General features: G+C 36.7%; 2 protein-coding genes and 1 long non-coding RNA gene across 5 annotated transcripts in view; 2 read left to right on the forward strand and 1 right to left on the reverse strand.

Moving 5' to 3' along the window:
• Positions 1-3,786, forward strand: part of dip2ba (disco-interacting protein 2 homolog Ba) — a 99,854-nt gene extending 96,068 nt beyond the window's left edge. For both annotated transcript variants that reach the window (XM_049463021.1, XM_049463022.1), the window contains one exon: positions 1,141-3,786. In XM_049463021.1, the coding sequence (XP_049318978.1) occupies positions 1,141-1,393 (253 nt within the window). In that variant the 3' untranslated portion in view covers positions 1,394-3,786. The remainder of the gene's footprint in view (positions 1-1,140) is intronic.
• A 2,844-nt stretch (positions 3,787-6,630) lies between these two features.
• LOC125780597 (uncharacterized) lies at positions 6,631-8,583 on the forward strand. 2 transcript variants are annotated; one of them, XR_007423865.1, is made up of 3 exons: positions 6,631-8,077; positions 8,109-8,231; positions 8,520-8,583. It is a non-coding gene; the product is annotated as an uncharacterized LOC125780597 (long non-coding RNA). The 2 variants fall into 2 exon arrangements; XR_007423864.1 differs by having other exon boundaries at positions 8,109-8,262; positions 8,530-8,580.
• Positions 8,584-11,599: 3,016 nt separating this feature from the next.
• Positions 11,600-19,492, reverse strand: LOC111194057 (acrosin). Its single transcript, XM_022676875.2, has 5 exons — positions 19,292-19,492; positions 17,211-17,394; positions 15,387-15,667; positions 12,841-12,983; positions 11,600-12,082 (listed from the first exon to the last, which is right to left on the reverse strand). Exons 1-5 carry the CDS (start codon positions 19,365-19,367, stop codon positions 11,834-11,836), a joined length of 933 nt encoding a protein of 310 aa, XP_022532596.2. The 5' UTR covers positions 19,368-19,492; the 3' UTR covers positions 11,600-11,833.
• Positions 19,493-21,244: the final 1,752 nt, after the last annotated feature.

The raw sequence follows: 21,244 nt of genomic DNA on the forward strand, positions 1-21,244 counted from the left end.
GGTTTCAGGCACCTTAGCTTATCATTATTAATCATTGCCCCTAACAATAGGAGAATGGGCTCCAAATGATCCAGCAGGCTAATCACTGCCACTAAGATCAGGAGATTGCATCAGCTGCCAGAGCCCTGAGGGAGCACAATTGGCCTTGCTCTTAGGGTGCAAAGGTGATGTCGCTCAGTATGATGCACCTGTGAGCTGATGTATTGAAACTGAGTCCCTGCGCTTTCCTCCTCCAGCAGCAGTTCGAAAAGAGGCGGTGGCTGACTTCACATGTGTCGGAAGAGGCATGTGCTAGTCTTCACCCCCTTCTTGTGTTGGGGCATAACTAGTCATTGAGGTAGTCCTATCAATCAATCAAACAATCAACCAACTTTTATTTTGACTCGGTAGTAAATTGAGGGCAGCCCTCATTTTCAGTGTAGCTGAGCATTTACAAAAACAGTGATTGACATGACAAAGAAAATAATAGCTAAATTTAATTATTTTAAAATAACAGAAAATAAAATATAAAAATAGATAAAAAAAAAATAGAATTAGAATAAAATGATAAAAAAAGTATTATTATAATAAAGCTTGGTTTAATTGATAAGAAGTTAAGAACAATAGAAGATACGATTAATACGCCAGAAATTAGTTAAAATTAAGCTAAAACTAACTTTTACTTAATACAATAAAAATACAAATAAATAAATAAACTAAAAGAATAAAAGCAATAATAAAAATAATAATAGTAATAATAATAATTAACAGAAAATCAAAATAAAAAAAGTTAAAAGGCATTAATACAAAACTATTTTTATATATAAAATTAATCATAATAATAATAAAATAAAGAAAGAAATAATAAGGAAATGAAGAAATAAGAGAAATAAAAGTTAGGAATAAATAAGATTAAATAAAACAGGTACAGGCTGTCTGAAGGTGGTTCGGTATTACATGTTTAAAATGATTTAGTGACTCCAGTGAGCTGAGTTTTAGAGTCCTAATGAGTGAGTTATTGGCTGTGTAATTTGGGGAAAAATAGGGGGAAAATAATAGAAGAACTGTGATAACTCCAGATCACATGATGTAAAACCTATTTCTCTCTCTCTCTCTCTCTTTCTCTCTCTCTCTCTCTCTCTCTCTCTCTCTTTCATTCAGTGCTGTGTTCACATGGACCAATCTGCTGGTGGTTGTGGCCGAGCTGAGCGGTTCAGAGCAGGAGGCTCTGGATCTGGTTCCTCTGGTCACCAACGTAGTTCTGGAAGAGCATCACCTGATCGTGGGCGTGGTGGTGATCGTGGACCCTGGCGTCATTCCCATCAACTCTCGGGGTGAGAAGCAGCGCATGCACCTGAGAGATTCCTTCCTGGCTGATCAGCTGGACCCTATCTACGTGGCCTACAACATGTGAGCCGTGCTCTGGAGCTTCTCCGAAGGTTTAGAGCTGAACCTCGCTCACAGATAAGTGCTGACGGGTCGCGTCTGGAAGTTTCACCATCTGAAAAAAAGAAAGAAACAACGAGAGCTGCAGGATAAAGGGGCATCGCCTGTGCCATCCGTTATTTCAGCCCCTTTCTATGCTTCTCCTCCCAGTGTGGATAGATAGGCTTTTGATAATGTGATTGGCCGTTCTTGAGGCTTACATCATGGTGTGGACTATTCGTCTCAACTGACCCTTTTCCTTATAGGCTGCTTAACTTCAGGAGGCTGGTGCTTTTTCTCCTAGAAACCCTGTCTGCAATAATGGGTTCAACCACACTGACTCCTGCCGCCATGTTTTTTAACGGTGTAACTTCTGATTTTTGACTTTTGCTGCCTTTGTCGTGCATAAAAACAAAAAACAAAAGACAAGAACGCAAAAAGCTGTTGACCAAGAGCTCCTTGCAAATTGCCTCTTCCTTTAAGCAGAAGTTTGACTGGCAGCCCCAAGTTCTACTGGCTCTAAGGACTTTTAAAGTCTTTAAAAGTCTTTTAAAGTTTTCAGAGACTTTAAAGACAGAAGACTGGAGGGACTAATACACATGAAACTTTTTCTCGCACTTTATCCCTCCTCCTTCGCCCCCGCTAGCCCTCGAGCCTTCGCTTTTTGGTGGGAGTGTCCTTCATTTTTCATTCTGGAAATGCAACCACAATTGTTGAACGTGTCCAGTGCCGTTTTTGTCCATCTGAGGAGGAGAAAAAGTGCCAGTGAGCTTAAAAAAAAAGAAGATGCACAAAAAAAAAAAAAAACTTTACAGTGGAAACCATCACTATGATCACCATAATCACCAGCTACCAGCTACACATGCTGCTGCTTCTTCCTTGCAGACTGGGACCATTCAACAGGGCCATTCAGTGGGACCATGCAGTAAAACCATTTTATTATTAAGACAGCATATATCAATCTAATATTAAAAAAAAAAAGGCTCGTCTTCACGAGGGCTTGTTGAAATCGCCTGATCCTCCTTGGTGCTCATCTCAATCTCGCTAGTGCCGTTTCTCCAGCGCTGGACCAGAAGATATCTTCCTCACGTCTTCTAATACAACACATGATCGAGTATTAATAAGCCTAGTCACCAGCGTAGCGGGCTGTGCTAGTTTAACAGACCGTCTCCTGAGTTGCTCTCATGCAAGTTCTTGGTTTGTTCTTAACATTAATTTTTTTTTATTTTAATCTTTTACTCAGATTAACAGCTGAGTGAAGTTGTTTTACTGTTCAAACTGGTTTACATACAAACTTTTCTTCTCATTTGCTTACATTACAATTTTTTTTTTTTTTAACTAATATTGCCAATAGTGATGCACAGCATTGGATGATAGCCAGTGGAGTGAGGAGTGGGTTTGAATGCGTTCTCACAGGGAGCACAAACCGATCTGAAGATACTGGATACATATCTGGAGATTTATATGCATCGAAACTAATGTCCACTTAGGGTCAAAAAAAAGTTTCACGATAAACTCCATGCCTTATTGAAACCTGTGGAAGTTTTACTTTTTTTATACACACGTTTTATCATTTTATTTTTATTACTGTACTTATACTTTGTACTGATATCAAAGGGACTTGGTGTAGAATGGTGAAAATAAGGAAGTTAGGAAGGCTGTGTCTGTGTGTCCGTATGTCTGTATGTGTGTGTATGTAGGTGTGTGTGCGCGCGAGTGTATGTACATGAGTGTGTGTGTGTGTGTGTGTGTGTGTATAGATTATTGTAGTGTCTCACTGGTGTTACTGTATAATCAGACTGGACCAGTCATCAGGTCCTGTAAACTTGACTGATATCTAATACTTGATGGCAATTCTTTGCATCACTGGCTTAAAGAAGAAAATAAGAAAATAAATCAAAAATAAAAGCTATAACTATTTTACACAAAACAAATTACAATTAAGAATTTGCACTATCTCTCTCTGCTTTTAGTCTCTGGAGATTTTAGTTAGTGTATATGTGCATATCTGTGTCTGTGGGGCCAACCTGAACCATTTAAACCATTTTAACGAGTCTTCTGGCATTATTAACATCATCTGCAAAAAAATAAGTAAAAAATACATTTATACAGGTTTATTTTTACAGCTGCTAATTCTCGATTTTACTCTGTTTTGGGGGTACGACCAACTGGATTAGTTTAATGTTCATTTACATTTGGTCTCAGTACCCTTTCTGATATTCTGACTGTTCTGACGGACCAGACATAGATGTGTAGTGTGTTGTTTTTTTTTTGTTTTGTTTTGTTTTTTTTATTTTGTTTTATTTGAGAGGGGGCAAATCTGTTAATTTCGATGCCTAACTGAATGCCAATACATAGATTTAATTAAACACACTGAATAGATGATGTGTTTACATGCATTTTCCTTCTTTCTGTGTGAATTTGATCTGTTGTGAGCTGGGTCTTCGCAAAATACCATTAGGCTTGGGGAGTAATAGATTTCATATAACAGGACACAGTTACTATAATCCTAATCCATTACAATTAAAGTAACAAGGTAAGTAATTAGGTTACAGTTACACTGTAAAAATAATGAAATTACTAGTAAGAATTACATTACAGCCAAAATGGATCCCTTCTTTTATCATGAACACTGACTTCTACTCGTTCTCCTGGGGAAAGATAAGTGCAACCTAGACAAATGCTAAAAAAAAGCCTTTGATGAGTTTACATTAGTGCTGTCAACATTAACACATTAATGCATGTGGATAATCAGGAAACTGTACCTTGCATTTAAAAAACGTAAATTAATAGTGACAAAGGTTTCTTAAGCCCTATTCAGACCTATTGGTTTCTCAGGGAGACGGACTGCAATTGAAAAAACAGGAGGACCAGTGATTTTTTGGCTTACTTGGTCATGTGACATAACATTAGTAGCCCCCCCATTTCCACTTGCAGTTTTTTCACTCGGATCTTCGTGAAAACGCTCGCCCAAAGTGTAATGAAATAAAATAAAAGTTAAATAAAATAATTAAATAAAAACAAACTCACTTTTTTAAGGGACGAGGAAAAAAAGACATCTGGACAAACATTTCTCAAGTTTAACTTTGATGGAAAGTGTCAGTGTGTTAGTAGACGCCCTCTCTTATAAACGCAGTAAATCTGTTGCCACCTTGAGCTGTGGAGCGGTGGATCCGGGTTCTCTGAAATGATTATAGAGCTCCAAAACAATACTTTGAGGAGTGATGAGTTGGAGAGTTGTGAATGAAAACGGTGAGGTGATAATCATCCAGCATCCTGATCTCGCAAATACCTTTATCACTAAATGCAATCAATCTTTACAGCAGTACAGAAAAAAACAGTATAAAGCTTTCACTGGACAGAAGAGACAGATACTCCAACAGATCGTTTTTAAAAGCCTTTTGGAAAATACGGTGAGCTATAAAAGTAAAGTTTGATAAAAAAAAGTTTTAAGTTGGTTTGGAAAATCTCATTAATAACGTTGAAACAAGTTTATAAACAGCTAGAAAGTCTTTTAGAAGTCTAAAAACTTTAAGGACTTTAAATGGTGATTAAAGTGATGTAGAGTCCAAAAACATTTGGGTAAATAATAAACAGAGAGAGCGAGAAATAGACTGAAAATTATAGAGAAACAGAAGTAAAGAGAAAAAAGAGACAAGTAGAGAGAGAGAAATAGAGAAAATTATACCCAGATAGCAAAAAGGATCTGGCCCGGATCCTGCACAATTCAAAACGGATCTGGCCCAGTGTCCTTTTGCACAGTGGGTAGAGAAAGAGAAGCAGAGCGAGAAATAGAGACAAGTAGGGAAAAAATAGAGATTTAAAGAAGTTGAGATAGAAAAAGAAATGGAGAAAGAAAGCAGACAATAAAATGATGGAGAAGCAGAAAGAGAAAAAAGAAAAAAAATAGTCAGATGGTAGAGAGAAAAATGATAATGAGAATTAGAGAGAGAAGAGTAGAGAGAAATAAAGAAGTAGAGAGAAAAAGAAAGAGAAGTAGAGGGAGATAAAGAAAGAGAGAGGCAGGCAGATAAACTAGTAGAGAAAATTAGAAAAACTGGGTGACAAGTAGAGAGAAAAAGAGACAGAAAGTAGGGCAGATAATGATAGAGAAAGAGAAGTAGAGAGAGAATTAGAGACTAATAGAGAGAAAAATATAATGCTAAGAAATTATCAAAAGAAATAGAGAGAGAAATAGAAGAGTAGGGAGAAACAGAGAAATACAGACAGAATTATATAAAAAGATAAGTAGAAAGAGAAATATCAGAGTAGGGAGAAACAGAGCAAATAGAGACAGAAAGAGATGTAGTGAGAAGTAGACAAATATAGAGACAGAAATAAAGAAGTAGAAGGAGATAACGGGGAGAGAGGCAAGTAGGGAAAGGCAAAGAAGTAAAGAGAAAGAGAAACAGAAAATAGTAAAGAGAGAAATAAGAATAGAGAGAAAAAGAAAAGGGGATAGAGAATGAGGAGTAGAGGTGAGAGACAAGCAAAAAGAAAGAGAGCCCTCACCCTGCTGTGAATGTTGATACAAAATACTAAATGGGGTGAATTAAATTGAGCAGCTAAATTAGATACATTAATCAAAATGTGTCTGCCAGATATTATATTTGCAACCTCTTGATGCATCTGAATTAACTGTAGCTGTTTGCAAGTTCACACACTATGTACACTTTCTGACAGTTGATAGTTCTTACAGTTCCAGAAGCTATTCATAAAAAATGATACATTTGAAATATCAGTGTGCTGATCACTAAAACAAAGCTTACGAGGACAAACAACCTTTTTCTATTCATTTAGGCACAAACAATTAGGAAAACACCATTAACACCTGATGATAAATAAAAATATATGTAAAATGTTACGTAATGTAATATAAGAGACAGAAGGCAGACAGAAAAATGATGGAAAAATAGAAGCAGAGAGAGAGAAAGAAATGGAGACAGAAGGTAGACAGAAAAAGATGGAGAAAAAGAAGCAGAGAGAAAGAAATAGAGAGAAAAAAGAAACATTAAGACAGATTATATTATTAATTATAGAGAGAGTCAGATAGTACACAAAAAATGGTAAAGAGAAGTAGAGAGACAGAGTAGAGAGACAAATATAGAAGTAGAGAGAAAGAGACTGAGAATTTGAGGGAGATAAAGGGAAGAGAGAGGCAAGCAGATAGACTAGTAGAGAGAAAATGAGAGAAACCTGCAGACAAGTAGACAAAATGATAGAGAAAGAGAAATAAAGACCTAATGTAAAATAAACAAATGTTGTACTGGTGTAGATCCAGCAGAGGTCGCCATCTCTTTCTCCTCTAGCAGTAAATCTGATGGCAGGCCAGCTTGTTTACTGCTGGCTGTCAGTATGGTGGGATGGTTCTGTATCAGGATGTAGAATATGAACAGGGTTCAGACAGAAAACTAAAGCTTCAGAAATGTGTGCAGAATAAACAAATCCTGTCCTGCTTTACCTTCAGGCCTGCTCTCAGACTCTCCTCAGCTCTCTCTGTTATTAAGGGTGTTTATGAAGAGAAAAGGGAGGGTCTCGTGGGAGGCAGTATGGATAGTTGCGGAGAAGGGAAAGGGGGTCACATGGAAGAAGTACAGCCATTTTAGGAGTTGTAGCTAATACAGACTGATGGGCCGGTGCGTGTGGTTTCCCTTCTAAGCGAACATTATGAAAAATTAAAGCCCCGAAAATTCGTAATGTTCTGGCAGCATGTAGGCTACCTCAGGTCAGAGTGGTGCTCCTTACACACACATAAAGGTGAACAATGGCTCAAATCTGTCTATAATTTTCAGATCAGTTCAGCCCACACTGTAGTATTTGAGTGTGTACAGTATAAGGTGTGCATTACTTAGGTACCTCCATACTCTGTTAATAAAAAAAAAATCAACATTTGTGGTAGAGCTGTATGATGAATTTAATGTTTCTTGTTATTGTGATGTGAGGTTTCATGATACACATCGCAAAAGCTGTGATAATTCCTAATTAACAGCAACCTCACACTGCATTATCTGCATGCAACACCAGAGAGAGACTGTGCAGGCTTTTAACATAATGAGGGCTGGAGGCGAAGCGAGGCAGAGCAATGTAGGTCAAAGTGAGATATAGCGAGGTAGAGTGAGGTACATCAAGATAGGAAGAGCTTAGAGTGAGATCTAGCGAGGTAGAAGGAGCTTAGAGTGAGATATAGCAAGGTAGAGCGAGGTACAGCAAGATAGGAAGAGCTTAGAGTGAGATATAGCGAGGTAGAAGGAGCTTAGAGTGAGATATAGCGAGGTACAGCAAGGTAGGAAGAGCTAAGAGTGAGATATAGCGAGGTGGAAGAAGCTTAGAGTGAGATATAGCGAGGTAGAGTGAGGTACAGCAAGGTAGAAGGAGCTTAGAGAGATATATAGCGAGGTAAAAGAAGCTTAGAATGAAATATAGTGAGGTAAAGTGAGGTACAGCAAAGTAGAAGGAGCTTAGAGAGATATATAGCGAGGTAGAAGGAGCTTAGAGTGAGGTAGAGTGAGGTACAGCAAGGTAGAAGGAGCTTAGAGTGAGATATAGTGAGGTAGAGTGAAGTACATCAAGGTAGTTAGAGCTTAGAGTGAGATCTAGCGAGGTAGAAGAAGCTTAGAGTGAGATATAGCGAGGTACAGCAAGGCAGGAAGAGCTTAGAGTGAGATATAGCAAGGTGGAAGAAGCTTAGAGTGAGATATAGCGAGGTAGAGTGAGGTACAGCAAGGTAGGAAGAGCTTAGAGTGAGATATAGCGAGGTAGAAGGAGCTTAGAGTGAGATATAGCGAGGTACAGCAAGGTAGGAAGAGCTTAGAGTGAGATATAGCGAGGTAGAAGGAGCTTAGAGTGAGATATAGCGAGGTACAGCAAGGCAGAAGGAGCTTAGAGAGAGATATAGAGAGGTAGAAAGAGCTTAGAGTAAGGTACAGCAAGGTGGAAGGATCTTAGAGAGATATATAGTGAGGTAGAAGGAGCATAGAGTGAGATATAGCGAGGTAAAGTGAGGTACAGCAAGGTAGAAGGAGTTTGGAGAGATATATAGCGAGGTAGAAAGAGCTTAGAGTGAGGTAGAGTGAGGTACAGCAAGGTGGAAGGAGCTTAGAGTGAGATATAGCGAGGTAGAGTGAGGTACAGCAAGGTAGGAAGAGCTTAGAGTGAGATATAGCGAGGTAGAAGGAGCTTAGAGTGAGATATAGCAAGGTACAGCAAGGCAGAAGGAGCTTAGAGAGATATATAGAGAGGTAGAAAGAGCTTAGAGTGAGGTACAGCAAGGTGGAAGGATCTTAGAGAGATATATAGTGAGGTAGAAGGAGCATAGAGTGAGATATAGCAAGGTAAAGTGAGGTACAGCAAGGTAGAAGGAGTTTGGAGAGATATATAGCGAGGTAGAAAGAGCTTAGAGTGAGGTAGAGTGAGGTACAGCAAGGTGGAAGGAGCTTAGAGTGAGATATAGCGAGGTAGAAGGAGCTTAGAGTGAGGTAAAGTGAGGTACAGCAAGGTAGAAGGAGTTTGGAGAGATATATAGCGAGGTAGAAGGAGCTTAGAGTGAGGTAAAGTGAGGTACAGCAAGGTGGAAGGAGCTTAGAGTAAGAGTGAGGTACAGCAAGGTGGAAGGAGCATAGAATGAGAAATAACAAGGTAGAAGGAGCTTAGGTTGAGATATAGCAATGTTGATGAGGTGGCATGAGGTAGAGGGATGTAGAGTGAGGTACAGCAAGATAGAAGGAGCTTAGAGTAAGATAGCGAGGTAGAGTGAGGTACAATAAGATAGAAGGAGCTTAGTGTGAGACATAGCGAGGTAGTGTGAGGTACAGCAAGGTAGAGGAGGGAGGTAATGTGTGTGTGTTTTTTTTTAAGTGTAAACAATATAAAACAATGCACATTTCCTTAAAAAAAGACTTCAGTCCTCTACAATGAAAGGTAATTACCAAGAACAGTGGTTTAATAAACAAAATGTTGTTTGAGGTTGTAAACAAAATTCTTTATTTTAGCTTCAGCATCTTAAATATCCATGTGATGATATTTTTTAAATGGATTAAATAACAGAATGCACTGGCAGTCATCAGTCTCTACGAGTCACAACGCTGCATTTTTTTATTGCGATGCATCGTGCCACATTGTATCGTTACACCCCTACTTATCACATGATTTGTCTATATACATGCACTGCTAATTTGTGTTGTATCTTGTTAGATTAGGTGTATAGACAAAATCTTTGTCACATCATATTGTATTTTGTAGCGGTTTCTGACATCATTCTCCATAACATCATGATCAGGTATGATCAGGATCAGACTGGATTAAAACATACTATACTACCTACAAAAAATAAACATGAAAAGTCTTTACTAACATAATAAATCAGTCCAGAATGTCTCATGAAATAAAATGTTACTAATAATAAAGTCCTTTTACTTAAGTATTAAGCAGCAGCACATCTTATCTAAAGTCTGGGGATGCATTATTTATACAAAAACGCAAAGATCAGACTGGATCGATATCAGCTGATACTTATTAAAAGGCCAGTATTGAATTGGAGGCTTACCTGCCAAAAGCAATATGCTGAGTCTCTTGTATGGTGATTTACTGCTACAGTGAAGTGGGGCAGCAGGGAGCTGCAGAAAATCCTACGTTAATGTAGCAAGACTACAATAAAGGCTACTAAACTGCCTTTATAGGAGTTCTGTACTAAAACCACACCTAAATATGAGTGGAGATCAGAGAGTTTGATTATAACGGCCATTACCAGAATACTGCCTTTTGCCCTTTAAAAATAAAAGAAAATGACTTTCTTCTTTATAGATTTAGTCTATTTAGTATATTTTCAATTTTTATGTAGCACAGCAGATGACATGTCTCTCCAAACCCTCACTGATTGTGGAAACTTCACACTAGACCTCAAGCAGTTTGGACTGTGTGTCTCTCCACTCTTCCTCCAGACTCTGCTCCCTTGATTTACAAATGAAATGAAAAATTTACTGATGGTCAATGGTGGATTGGAGAGACATGTCATCTGCTGGTGTTGGCACTAGTAGACACAATCTATGGCAGGGGTCTGCAAATTAAGTGTGGCCGGGCGCCAGATATTTTCCAAGCCATTTTGGTGGAGAGCCACAAAAAAAGAATTATTTTTTTTTTAAATGAAGTGTAATGGGAGGGAGTGCTACAGACTAGTAGCTCTCCAGCCCAGAGGGCTGTTGAAACCAATTGCAAAACAGTTGATCTCAAAGTAGGTGAACCCATGAAGAAAGGGGAAAAAAATAAAAATAAACGCTACACTCCTCACGTGGGATTGATTCCGTGTCGTCAGGGTCGCGATCCAATACACTTTTGCTGCCCAAATTAGTGAATTGGGACACAACCAGGAAAAAAAAAACCCTTATAAGGAGGTAGGAAGCCCAAGAATGGGTGGAAAAACGAGAACGAGCGCGACTGGATTTTTTACATTCCATAGAACTAGTTCTGAACTGATTTCTAGAACAAAATGAAAAAACGCAAGTTATTACATTACATTACATTACATTTGGGAGACGCTTTTGTCCAAAGCGACTTAAAATAGTGAAGTACAAAAAGTAATAGAAGTTAAAGGTAAAAACATATTTAGATAGGGCCTAAAGGAGGTCAAAGGGGAATAATAGGATAGAGGAGTGAAGGAGGGGAAGAAGGAGATGAGGTTAGAAGTAGTTAGTGTGTTAGAGGTGTTAGGAGAGTAAGTGCTCTTTGAAGAGCTCTGTCTTCAGGAGTTTATTAAAGATAGTGAGAGATTCTCCTGATCTGGTAGTGGAAGGTAGTTTGTTCCACCATTGGGGAACTCTGTATGAGAACAGTCTGGATTGCTTTGTGTGAATGTTTGTTTGGTAAAGCGAAGCGACGTTCATTGGAGGAGCGCTGCGGCCGGGAGGTAGCGTAAGCCTTCAGGAGTGATCAGTGCAGGTAGGAAGGAGCTGTTCTGTCATCACCTTGTAGGCGATTGTTAAACAGCTGTTGTCATCTACATTTCATTAGGATTTAAAATATGTGTGTATATATATATATATATATATATATATATATATATATATATATATATATATATATATATATATATATATATATATATATATATATATATATATATTTTTTTTTTTTTTTTTTTATTATTATTCAATTTAACCAGACAGCACTTTGGACATGGTAAAGAATACAAACACACTCTAAATTAAAGTGAAGGTTAATATTCCTTTATTATTTTTTTAATAATGTGTTTATTCAGAGAAAATGTTGACAAAATTACATAGAATTTGTATGAAATTTAAACAACTATGCTGAGACACAAAGGGCAATTTAGACTGATGTTGAACCTTAGCAAAACATTTTTTACATGCTTTATTTAAACACACTTTTATCAGCACACACATCTGTTAGAAAGACCCAGTATCTGGTCAGATGTGGATCAGATGATGAAGGTCCAGGCCTGGTAGAGGAGGATGGAGATGAGGACGTGTTGGACTGGCTGCAGTTCTGCAGCTGAGGAGAATGGGTGTTCCTGTGTTCTCCTGATCCACGCTGAGTAAGAGCTAGCGCGGGTGTACAGGCCAGGTTTCCTGGGCAGACCGCAGTTCTCTCCCTGACTCGTCACGCCGTAAAGGTAGAATCTGCCTGTGACCTCACTGTAACACGACAGGGGTCCTCCACTGTCCCCCTTTAACACAATAATACATACAGGCACTGTTAACCCTTTAAACCGCTTAAAATGACGAGTTTCTTTAATTTTACCAAATTGAAAACCTCTGGAATATAATCAAGAGGAAGGTGGATGATCACAAGCCATCAAACCAAACTGAACTGCTTGAGTTTTTGCACCAGCAGTAAAGGCATAAAGTTATTCAAAAGCAGTGTGTAAGACTGGTGGAGGAGAACATGCCAAGATGCATAAAAACTGTGATTAAAAACAGGGTTATTCCACCAGATATTGATTTCTGAACTCTTAAAACTTTATTAATATGAACTTGTTTTCTTTGCATTATTTAAGGTCTGAAAGCTCTGCATCTTTTTTGTTATTTCAGCCATTTCTTATTATTTCTTTATTTGGAATTTAGGAGACATGTTGACTGTAGTTTATAGAATAAAACAACAATGTTCATTTTACTCAAATACTGTATATACCTATAAATAGCTAAATCAGAAAAACTGATTCAGAAACTGCAGTGGTCTCTTTATTTTTTTCAGAGCTGTAAATCACTTACTATGTAATTTAAGTATCTCTGTGGATACATTGTTATGCATCCATTAATTTCATATAAACCTCACAGCTCCAGTATAAAACTAAAGAAGCAAACTTACACACCAGACATGTATTGGCTGGTTTACTTTGTTTGGCATTTTTTTACAGAATTATGGCTTCAATCACTGTCCAGGTGAGAAACTTTGTTTGTTAGACAGTAAATCAGTAAATGTTACCTGACAGGTGTCCACACCTCCATGTTCCAGTCCAGCACAGAGCATGCTGCTGGTGACAGATCCTCTGTACCAGTCTCTCTGGTTACACGTCTCCGTGTCGATGAGCTCCACCTCAGCCTCTCTCAGCGTGTCCACCAGCCTCCCTGAAGATAAAAGCCTCTATCATCCTCTATCAGCTCGCCGGAGATTGTTTTCTAATGCTTATTTTTAGCTTCTATCGCCTCCAGAAAGTGGAACAGTTGCTGACATGTCTGTGTTTAGAGCTCAGTCTCGCAGGTATTTCTGAGAGAAAATCACTAAATACATCATTAATATGTACACTATAAGGCCAAAAGTATCAGTATGCCATGATAACCCATTTCATGAATCTTTTTACAGTACATGTCTGCATGTCTGGGTGTTTAGTTTTATACCTCTGTGGTCATGGAACTGATTGGAGCTTGAGTTTAATAATATAAATGTATGAGCAAATACGTTTGGCAATATCGTGTTTATACTGTATACTAATCTTATGATATGGGTTTGCCAGGTTTGTACACAGTGTTAAAGTACTCACATTGCTACATCTATTTTTTTATTTGTCACCCTTTTTTCTTCTCCCTTTCAACTTCACATTGCATTGTGGAATAATAGGCTGTGTCCAAATAAATATAATCGTACTGACCGTTTTTGTATTAATAGAAGGTAATAAAACATTGCCATGCCAAAATACGTCACTGCACATTCCCCTGACTCGTTTTGCACTGCATTGTGGGGTAATGGTGTCCATCGATCTAATAGTGTGTGGCCGGTTTTGAGTATGTAGTATTGTGAATATTAACTAACACTAGTTAGTATTAGTAATTTGCGCACAACAGGGATGCACCCATGGTGCCCATTATAAGCACACACAAATGTCGACTGGTTTTGACTATGTATCTTACTGTATTAACTTTTACTATATTTATACCTAGTATAGAATACCTAGTAAACTTTACCTTCAGTAACTATGTCTAGTTTTGAATGTGAAGAATCTTTAAAGGCTTTGTGTTTTTTAGTTTATTTCTATAGCAAATACGCAATGGTTATTCAAAGTGCTTTACAAATGAAAATATAATACAAAGACAAATTACCAAATGTAAAAGAATAACAATAAATAACGCAAATAAAAAAGTAAAATAAGAATAAATAAATGTAAGACATGATACAGAAAGTAGTAAAGCACTAACAATGTGCAAAGCAAGTTAACTAGTGTGGAAAGTGCAGATTATCAAATGTGTAATTTTTGTCTTTAAAGATTCTTTAAAGGTTCCTCCCATTTTATTTATTATTTATAATACACAATAATTCTTGTCTAAGCCAAAAATGTATTATGACCCCCCTGTTTGTGAGTGCAGTGAAAATGGCACATTGAATACAATGCTTCTTTTTTTAGGTAACTAAGTTTAATTGTTTAGTAATTATTTTGATTTATTTAGTATTTGCTGTAAATTACTCAGTTACTATTAAGATTCCCAGATAATTATGAATTATTTAGTGACTACTAGGAGTTATTTGCAAGGTGATTTTTTTAAGGTAATGTAAACTATGAGAGTTGGAGCGTGGCACATGTGTAACAGTAATAAAACAAAGAAGGCATTACTACCCACAGTGGACAGCGCAGTGAGTGGTAATGATCGTGACCATGGCAGTGTCTCACTAGAATTGTCATTGTAAACATTCATCAAAAGAAATCACATCCACATTCAATGCAGAGGATCCAACACACATCCTGCAGGTCAGTGCAGTGTTTTTTGTTTGTTTGTTTGTTTATTTGGTCATAGCAAAAGTCATAGGACACCATACTAGTTCCTGTCCCATGATTTTTGCCATGGCAATGTATCTTTCGGGGATTTAGTAACTACAATAGATCTTAAGTAACTTTAAAGCACTGTTGTAAGTCGCTCTGGATAAGGGCGTCTGCTAAATACCATAAATGTAAATGTAAATGTAGATTAATGCAGTAAATATTAATATGTTTTGCAGCTATTACACAATTTTAGGACTACTAGGATCAAATTAGTATCTAAAATGAGTTATTTAGTAACAACTATGATTTTTCCGTTATTAACTATTTCCTGTCCCATGATTTTTGCCATGGCAATGAATCTTTTAGGTATTTCCCACTACATTTTTGTAACTACAATGAATGAATGCAGTAAATATTATGATTACTAAGTCTCTTAAATTAGTTATTTAGTAACAACTATGATTTTTTCCGTTATTAACTACTATGAATAGATAGTATGAACTAGATTGCAGTTCCTGCAGAAACTGCCAGGCTGATTGCAGTGCTGATTTGTTACTAGCAACCACTTAGTAACACCATAGCAACCACCACAGATACCATAGCAACACCTTAGCAACCACCTAAACCCCATTTTTTGCTGAATGCACTTACTGAATACTTTATTATAGTTGGTGGAGAACATTTAAAGGGTTTAGTACTAAATCCCATGTTTGAAATGGTAAATTTGTATAAATATTTTCCTGGTTCTGAGAGCAGTAAGACTTGTGTTGAAGCAAACCTTTATATATGGTGCTTCCCCAGCCGCTGATGAAGCAGCAGGTGAAGCCGAGCTCTCTCTCCTCCGCCTGGTTTGTAAGAGTGCAGACAGGCTGAACGTGAGAGCTGAAGAACAGCGGAGAGAAGAGCCGAAGCAGAGCCACATCATTCGCATGAAGCGTCTGGTCATAGTCCTCGTAAACGATCACTCTCTCCACAGAGCGTCTCTGAACAGCTGACCCGAGCCTAGACTGAGAGCGCAGTCCTGCCACCACCTGCAGCCTAGAGTAGCCTGTGAAGATCCTTCAGAACAGCAGGTACAGACAAATCAGTCAGATTACTCTAGCTATTTTGCACTGCAAAAAATATTATATGTCAGCGAAATTACATATGCATCTCAAAAAAATCAGAATATCATTGAAAAGTTACTTTAGTTCAGTAATTCAGTAAAAAAATGTGAAACTCATATATTATATTATATTGTATTACACACAAAATGGTTATTTAAGCGTTTATTTCTTTTATTGTTGATGATTATAGCTTACAGCCAATGAAAACCCTAAAATGAAAAGTCCTGCTGGAAAATGAAATCTGCATCTCCATAAAAGTTATCAGCAGAGGGAAGCATGAAGTGCTGACCATCAGTACATTTTACATTTCATTTAAAAATCAAGGGAGCAGAGTCTGGAGGAAGAGTGGAGAGACACACAGTCCAAGCTGCTTAAGGTCTAGTGTGAAGTTTCCATCAGTGATGCTGAAGTATATCTTAGGGAAGCTGTATCTTAGGGTTTAGGCAAAATATGTGACTATGGTTTCCAATGAAAAGCTATTTTTACGTGTTAATTAAAATATCGACAAAGCAGCTCATATTATTTGACAAGAGCTGTCTAAATTTGGTATACAACTGTGTAGACTTTGAAGAAAGCCTGTCAAGCCTGTTCTATCACTGAGGAAAGAGTGAGATATACTGTATATACAGCCAAGAATACTCAATCATCCTTTAAATAAAATCTTTGCCATTTCTATTCCCGTAGAATATGATTTATTACCATAGACATTAATAGTTATTTCAACATGTTTTTTTATATTATTTTAAACCCACCTATAATACAAGCTGATGGATCATTCAATGCAACCATACAATGCAAATGCAGAAGATACAAACGATACAAAAATAAGAGAACACTTAAAAATTATGATTTTTTTTTCTTTTACAAAATTGAAAACCTTCAAGAGGAAGATGGATGATCACAAGCCATCACCCCAAGCTGAACTGCTTGTATTTTTGTATAAGTGGCATAAAGTTATCCAAAAGCAGTGTGTAAGACTTGTGTAGGAGAACATGCCAAGATGCATGAAAACTGTAATTAAAAACCAGGGTTACTTCAAAAATTTTGATTTCTGATCTCTTAAAAATGTATGAAGTATAACTTGTTTTCTTTGCATTATTTGGGGTCTCATTTTCTGCCAGTACTCTCTAAATGCTCTAAATGACAATATTTTTATTTGGAATTTTGGAGAAATGTTGTTTGTAGTTTATAGAATAAAACAACAATGCTCATTTTACTCAAACATATACCTATAAATAGCAAAATAAGAGAAACTGATTCAGAAACTGAAGCCGTCTCTTAATTTTCTCCAGAGCTGTATGAGAATTTTAAAGACAGTGTTCCTCTAAGGTATTGTGGTAGAACCTGCAGCAACGCTACGGGCTAATGTTGCTTTAATGTAGCGATTCATCACGTCAGCTATTTGTGCACAGATGTCAGACCTCTCAAGGTCATAACCTTCAAATGATCTCCTCCTCTGTAGAGAATGTATCTACAGAGACGTGTGAGCTGCTCACCTGCTCTTGTTGAAGCAGTGAGCTGCTGAGATGATCCAGTGCTGGCTGATTATGGATCCTCCACATAAATGCCTGAACGTCCACTGTATGCTGACCTGCCAGGGCCAGGCACCTTCTGGGGCAAAACGCCCACCTACAATACGGGAGCCCCCAGGTGGACCCACCACAGGCCTCTCTCCACAGCCTGGAACACACAGAAACAGAGGATAGAGATGTTCTGCTTTAGGAAGAACAATTTTTCATGTATTGACCTTTACTGTCATGTGTGGGTCAGAGTACTATCAGAGTATTGTGCCTTTTGGTGTCTTATGATTTTTTAAAAATATATTTATCATATTTGTAAGACGTCAGATTACAAAGAAATCTTATTTTCCAGCTTAATCACTTTATATTTTCTCTTTTTATTTCCTGTCGTGCATGCGTCCAATACAATAGTACAATAGGAGGACAATAGAAGCAAAAATCACTATTATTGTCCTACTATTGTATTGAATTGTATAGCAACACCTTAGCTACTGACAGAGATACCATAGCAATGCCTTAGCAACCGCCAAGCAACTGCTTAGCAACACCGTAGTAGCCACCATGGATACCATAGCAACGCCTTAGCAACCAGCTAGCGATACCATAGCAACACCTTAGCAACCACCTAGTAACTGCCACAGACACTGTAGCAAGTGCCTAGCAACCACTTAGCAACCACCATAGCAAATGGTGGAAGTCATTTTAGCTGCGCAACCATCCGTTCAATATAATAGTATAATAGTAGGACAATAGAAGCAAAAGAAATCTACTATTGTCCTACTATTGTATTGGATTGTATAGCAATGCCTTAGCAACCACCTAGCGATACCATAGCAACACCTTAGCAACCACCTAGCAACTACTTAGCAACACCTTAGAAACTACCACAGACCACATAGCAACACCTTGGCAACCACCTAGCAACACCTTAGCAACCAGCACAGACACCATAGCAAGTGTCTAACAACCACTTAGCAACACCATAGCAACCACCACAGATACCATAGCAACACTTTAGCAATGACATAGCAACTGCTTAGCAACACCTTAGCAGCTACCACAGACAATGTAGCAACACCTTAGCAACCACCTAGCAACCGCCAAGCAACACCTTCGCAACCACCGCAGATACCATAGCAAGTGTCTAACAACCACTTAGCAACACCATAGCAACCACCATAGAAAATGGTGGGAGCCATTTTAGCAGCGCAACCATCCTCAATTTCCTTCAGGAAATGCACTTTCTTTTTATTTTCTGTCATGCATGCGTCCAATACAATAGTACAATAGCAGGAAACTAGTAGGAAAAATCGGCATTTGGAAAAACATGGTTAATCTAGAGCTGCACTGTGAATTGTTCATGGTGACCTTGTTCTGATCCAAAGATACATTTAAATGAGCTAAAATTATATGAATTACTGTGATATTTTAACATGACAGGATTGAAAGATTGAAGGTTTTACCTCAGCAAAGCTTGGAAAAAGCATTTGATTAAAAATCATTAATATTATTAATCCCATAAAAATAAATCAGAGTTGATGTTGTGAAGTCACTGATGGCGGATGTTACTTTCTTAAAGGGGCAGGGTTATATTTAAAAGATATTTTTTTAATTGAGTTTTAAAAACTGTATAAAATGTATAAAACATATTTAAAGTGAAAGTTAACTCTATTCCTCTATATGTACAATAATATGTTTATTAAGGCTAAATGTATAGTGTAAATGTATAGTTACTCAGTGTTTGTACGGAATTTAAACAACCATACTGCAGACACTAAAGGCTTTACCGGGATTTACTGATATTAACCTGAAACAAATGTGGACAACACAAACGGGTCATTTTAGAAAAGGTACAGGTGAATATGTTATATCCATCTATTAATATTGCATGGATAAAGAATATATTCAAACATCCATATGTTTAAATATTTTTACTGTACTGTATACTATATTAAATCCTTCTATATATGTTTGTTACACTATTATTTTTAAAGTTATTAAACTGTCAACACCCTTTTTTTGATGAATCACAAAAACAGCCATTAAAATATTCATACCTGAACTTTCAGCAAGCATTAAACTAGTAATGGAGATGATGAACAGCATTATTTCACACACAGTGAATTCCTTCATCTCAGTAAAGTGATGGAGAGGTGGAGAAGAGAGATAATCTGTCAGATTTTAGATGATGCTGTTTGATCACTCTGAGGAAATGAATGCATTGTAATGTAAACACCCTCAGTGATCAAATCTTTAAACCCATGGTTACTGTTGCTAGGAAGGACAAGCCGAACACAGTGTTTGCTAAAGTCATATTTAAACTAGCAAATATGATACTGTAGATCACATGTGTATCTTACATCATTGAGAACAAAGATAAATAATGTTATTAAATTAATCATCAGCACTGTAAACCAGATTACCTAAAACCAAAATCTAAAAACTAAGTTAAGCTTTGTTAATCACACATTTAGAACATCATAAATCACTAAAATTATTTCTACATTTCACACTGTTATATATTTTCTAAGCTGTGTAAATACTTGACTGTACATTTGGAATAAATATTATTTCTATATGTTTAGTTATTCATTTTACATTCATCTAGCTCATTTGTAAAGGCAGCATAGATGTATTTTTTTCTGTCTTCCGGGATAGAGATAACTCGTCTTTAAAAATTAATAAATGTTATTTGTTTATGATATTTTATTTTCCTTCATACAATACCAGTCAAACATTTGGACACACTTCAATTCAATTTAGTATTTTTCTGCATTGTAGTTTAATGCTAAAGTCATCCAAACTATGAAGAAAAACAAAAACTTTTAAACAAACCAGAATATGTTTTATATTTTAGATTCCTCTACGCTTACGTGACAGCTTTGCACATCTTGTCTGGATTTTCTCAGTCAGCTTTATTGATGTAGAGTCACCTGGAATTCAGGCTTTCAGTTAACAGCTGTGCTGAACTTATCAAGAGTTAATTACTTGAATTTCTTGCCTCTTAATATGTTTGAGAGCATCAGTTGTAAAGTTGTGAAGAGATAGTATTGTATACAGTAAATAGCTCAATTAGAGTAATGTTCTAATCCAGATTATGAGAAGCAAGAACTTCTCAACTAAGTAAAGAAAAAAATACTTTAAGAAATGAATGTTTAAAATATGTATTGTATATGTATCTCATGCTTATCTACAGCTGAATGTTACTAAAATTGCCTATATATATCGTATATAGACATTAAGATAAAAAATTAAGATATATATCATATATCGCTATTCAGATGGAAAATATTGAGATATATAAAAATTGTGTATCACCACTCAGATAAAAAATGTAAAGATTTATATTGCATATCGCCATTCTGATAAAAAAATATTAAGATATGTATATATATCGTATATTGCCATTAAGATAAAAAATAGCGATATATATATTGCATATCACCATTCAGCTCAAAAATATTGAGATACATATATCGTATATCACCATTCAGATGAAAAATATTGAGATATATATCGTATATTGCCATTCATATAAAAAATTGCAAGATATATATTGCATATCACCATTTAGATAAAAAATATTGAGATACATATATTGTTTATCACCATTCAGATTAAAAATATTGAGATCTATATTGCATATCACCATTTGGATAAAAAATATTAAGATGCATATTTCATATCGCCATTTAGATAAGAAATATTTACATAAATTGTATATAATCTTTTTCGCAAAAAAACTGAGATATTTATTGCACATCGCCTTTTAGATAAAGAAATACATATTTTAAATAAAAATTATGTTGAAAGAAGAGAAATGAATAGAATAAATACATTATTTGACCTCAGAGTGTGTGTAAGTCAGTCCATCTGGCACTTTCTGTCTTTTTCTTCCCCCCAGCAGCCGTTTCAGCAGCTAGTCTTATACAGGCCTGCTGTTAATCACACCCTCCCTCCCATTCAGTGGGTTTGGGGGTCTGTCCGTGGGAGTGGGGGAGATCAGCACA

The sequence above is a fragment of the Astyanax mexicanus genome, chromosome 13 (genome assembly GCF_023375975.1).
Source record: "Astyanax mexicanus isolate ESR-SI-001 chromosome 13, AstMex3_surface, whole genome shotgun sequence".
Taxonomy (NCBI): Eukaryota; Metazoa; Chordata; class Actinopteri; order Characiformes; family Acestrorhamphidae; genus Astyanax; species Astyanax mexicanus.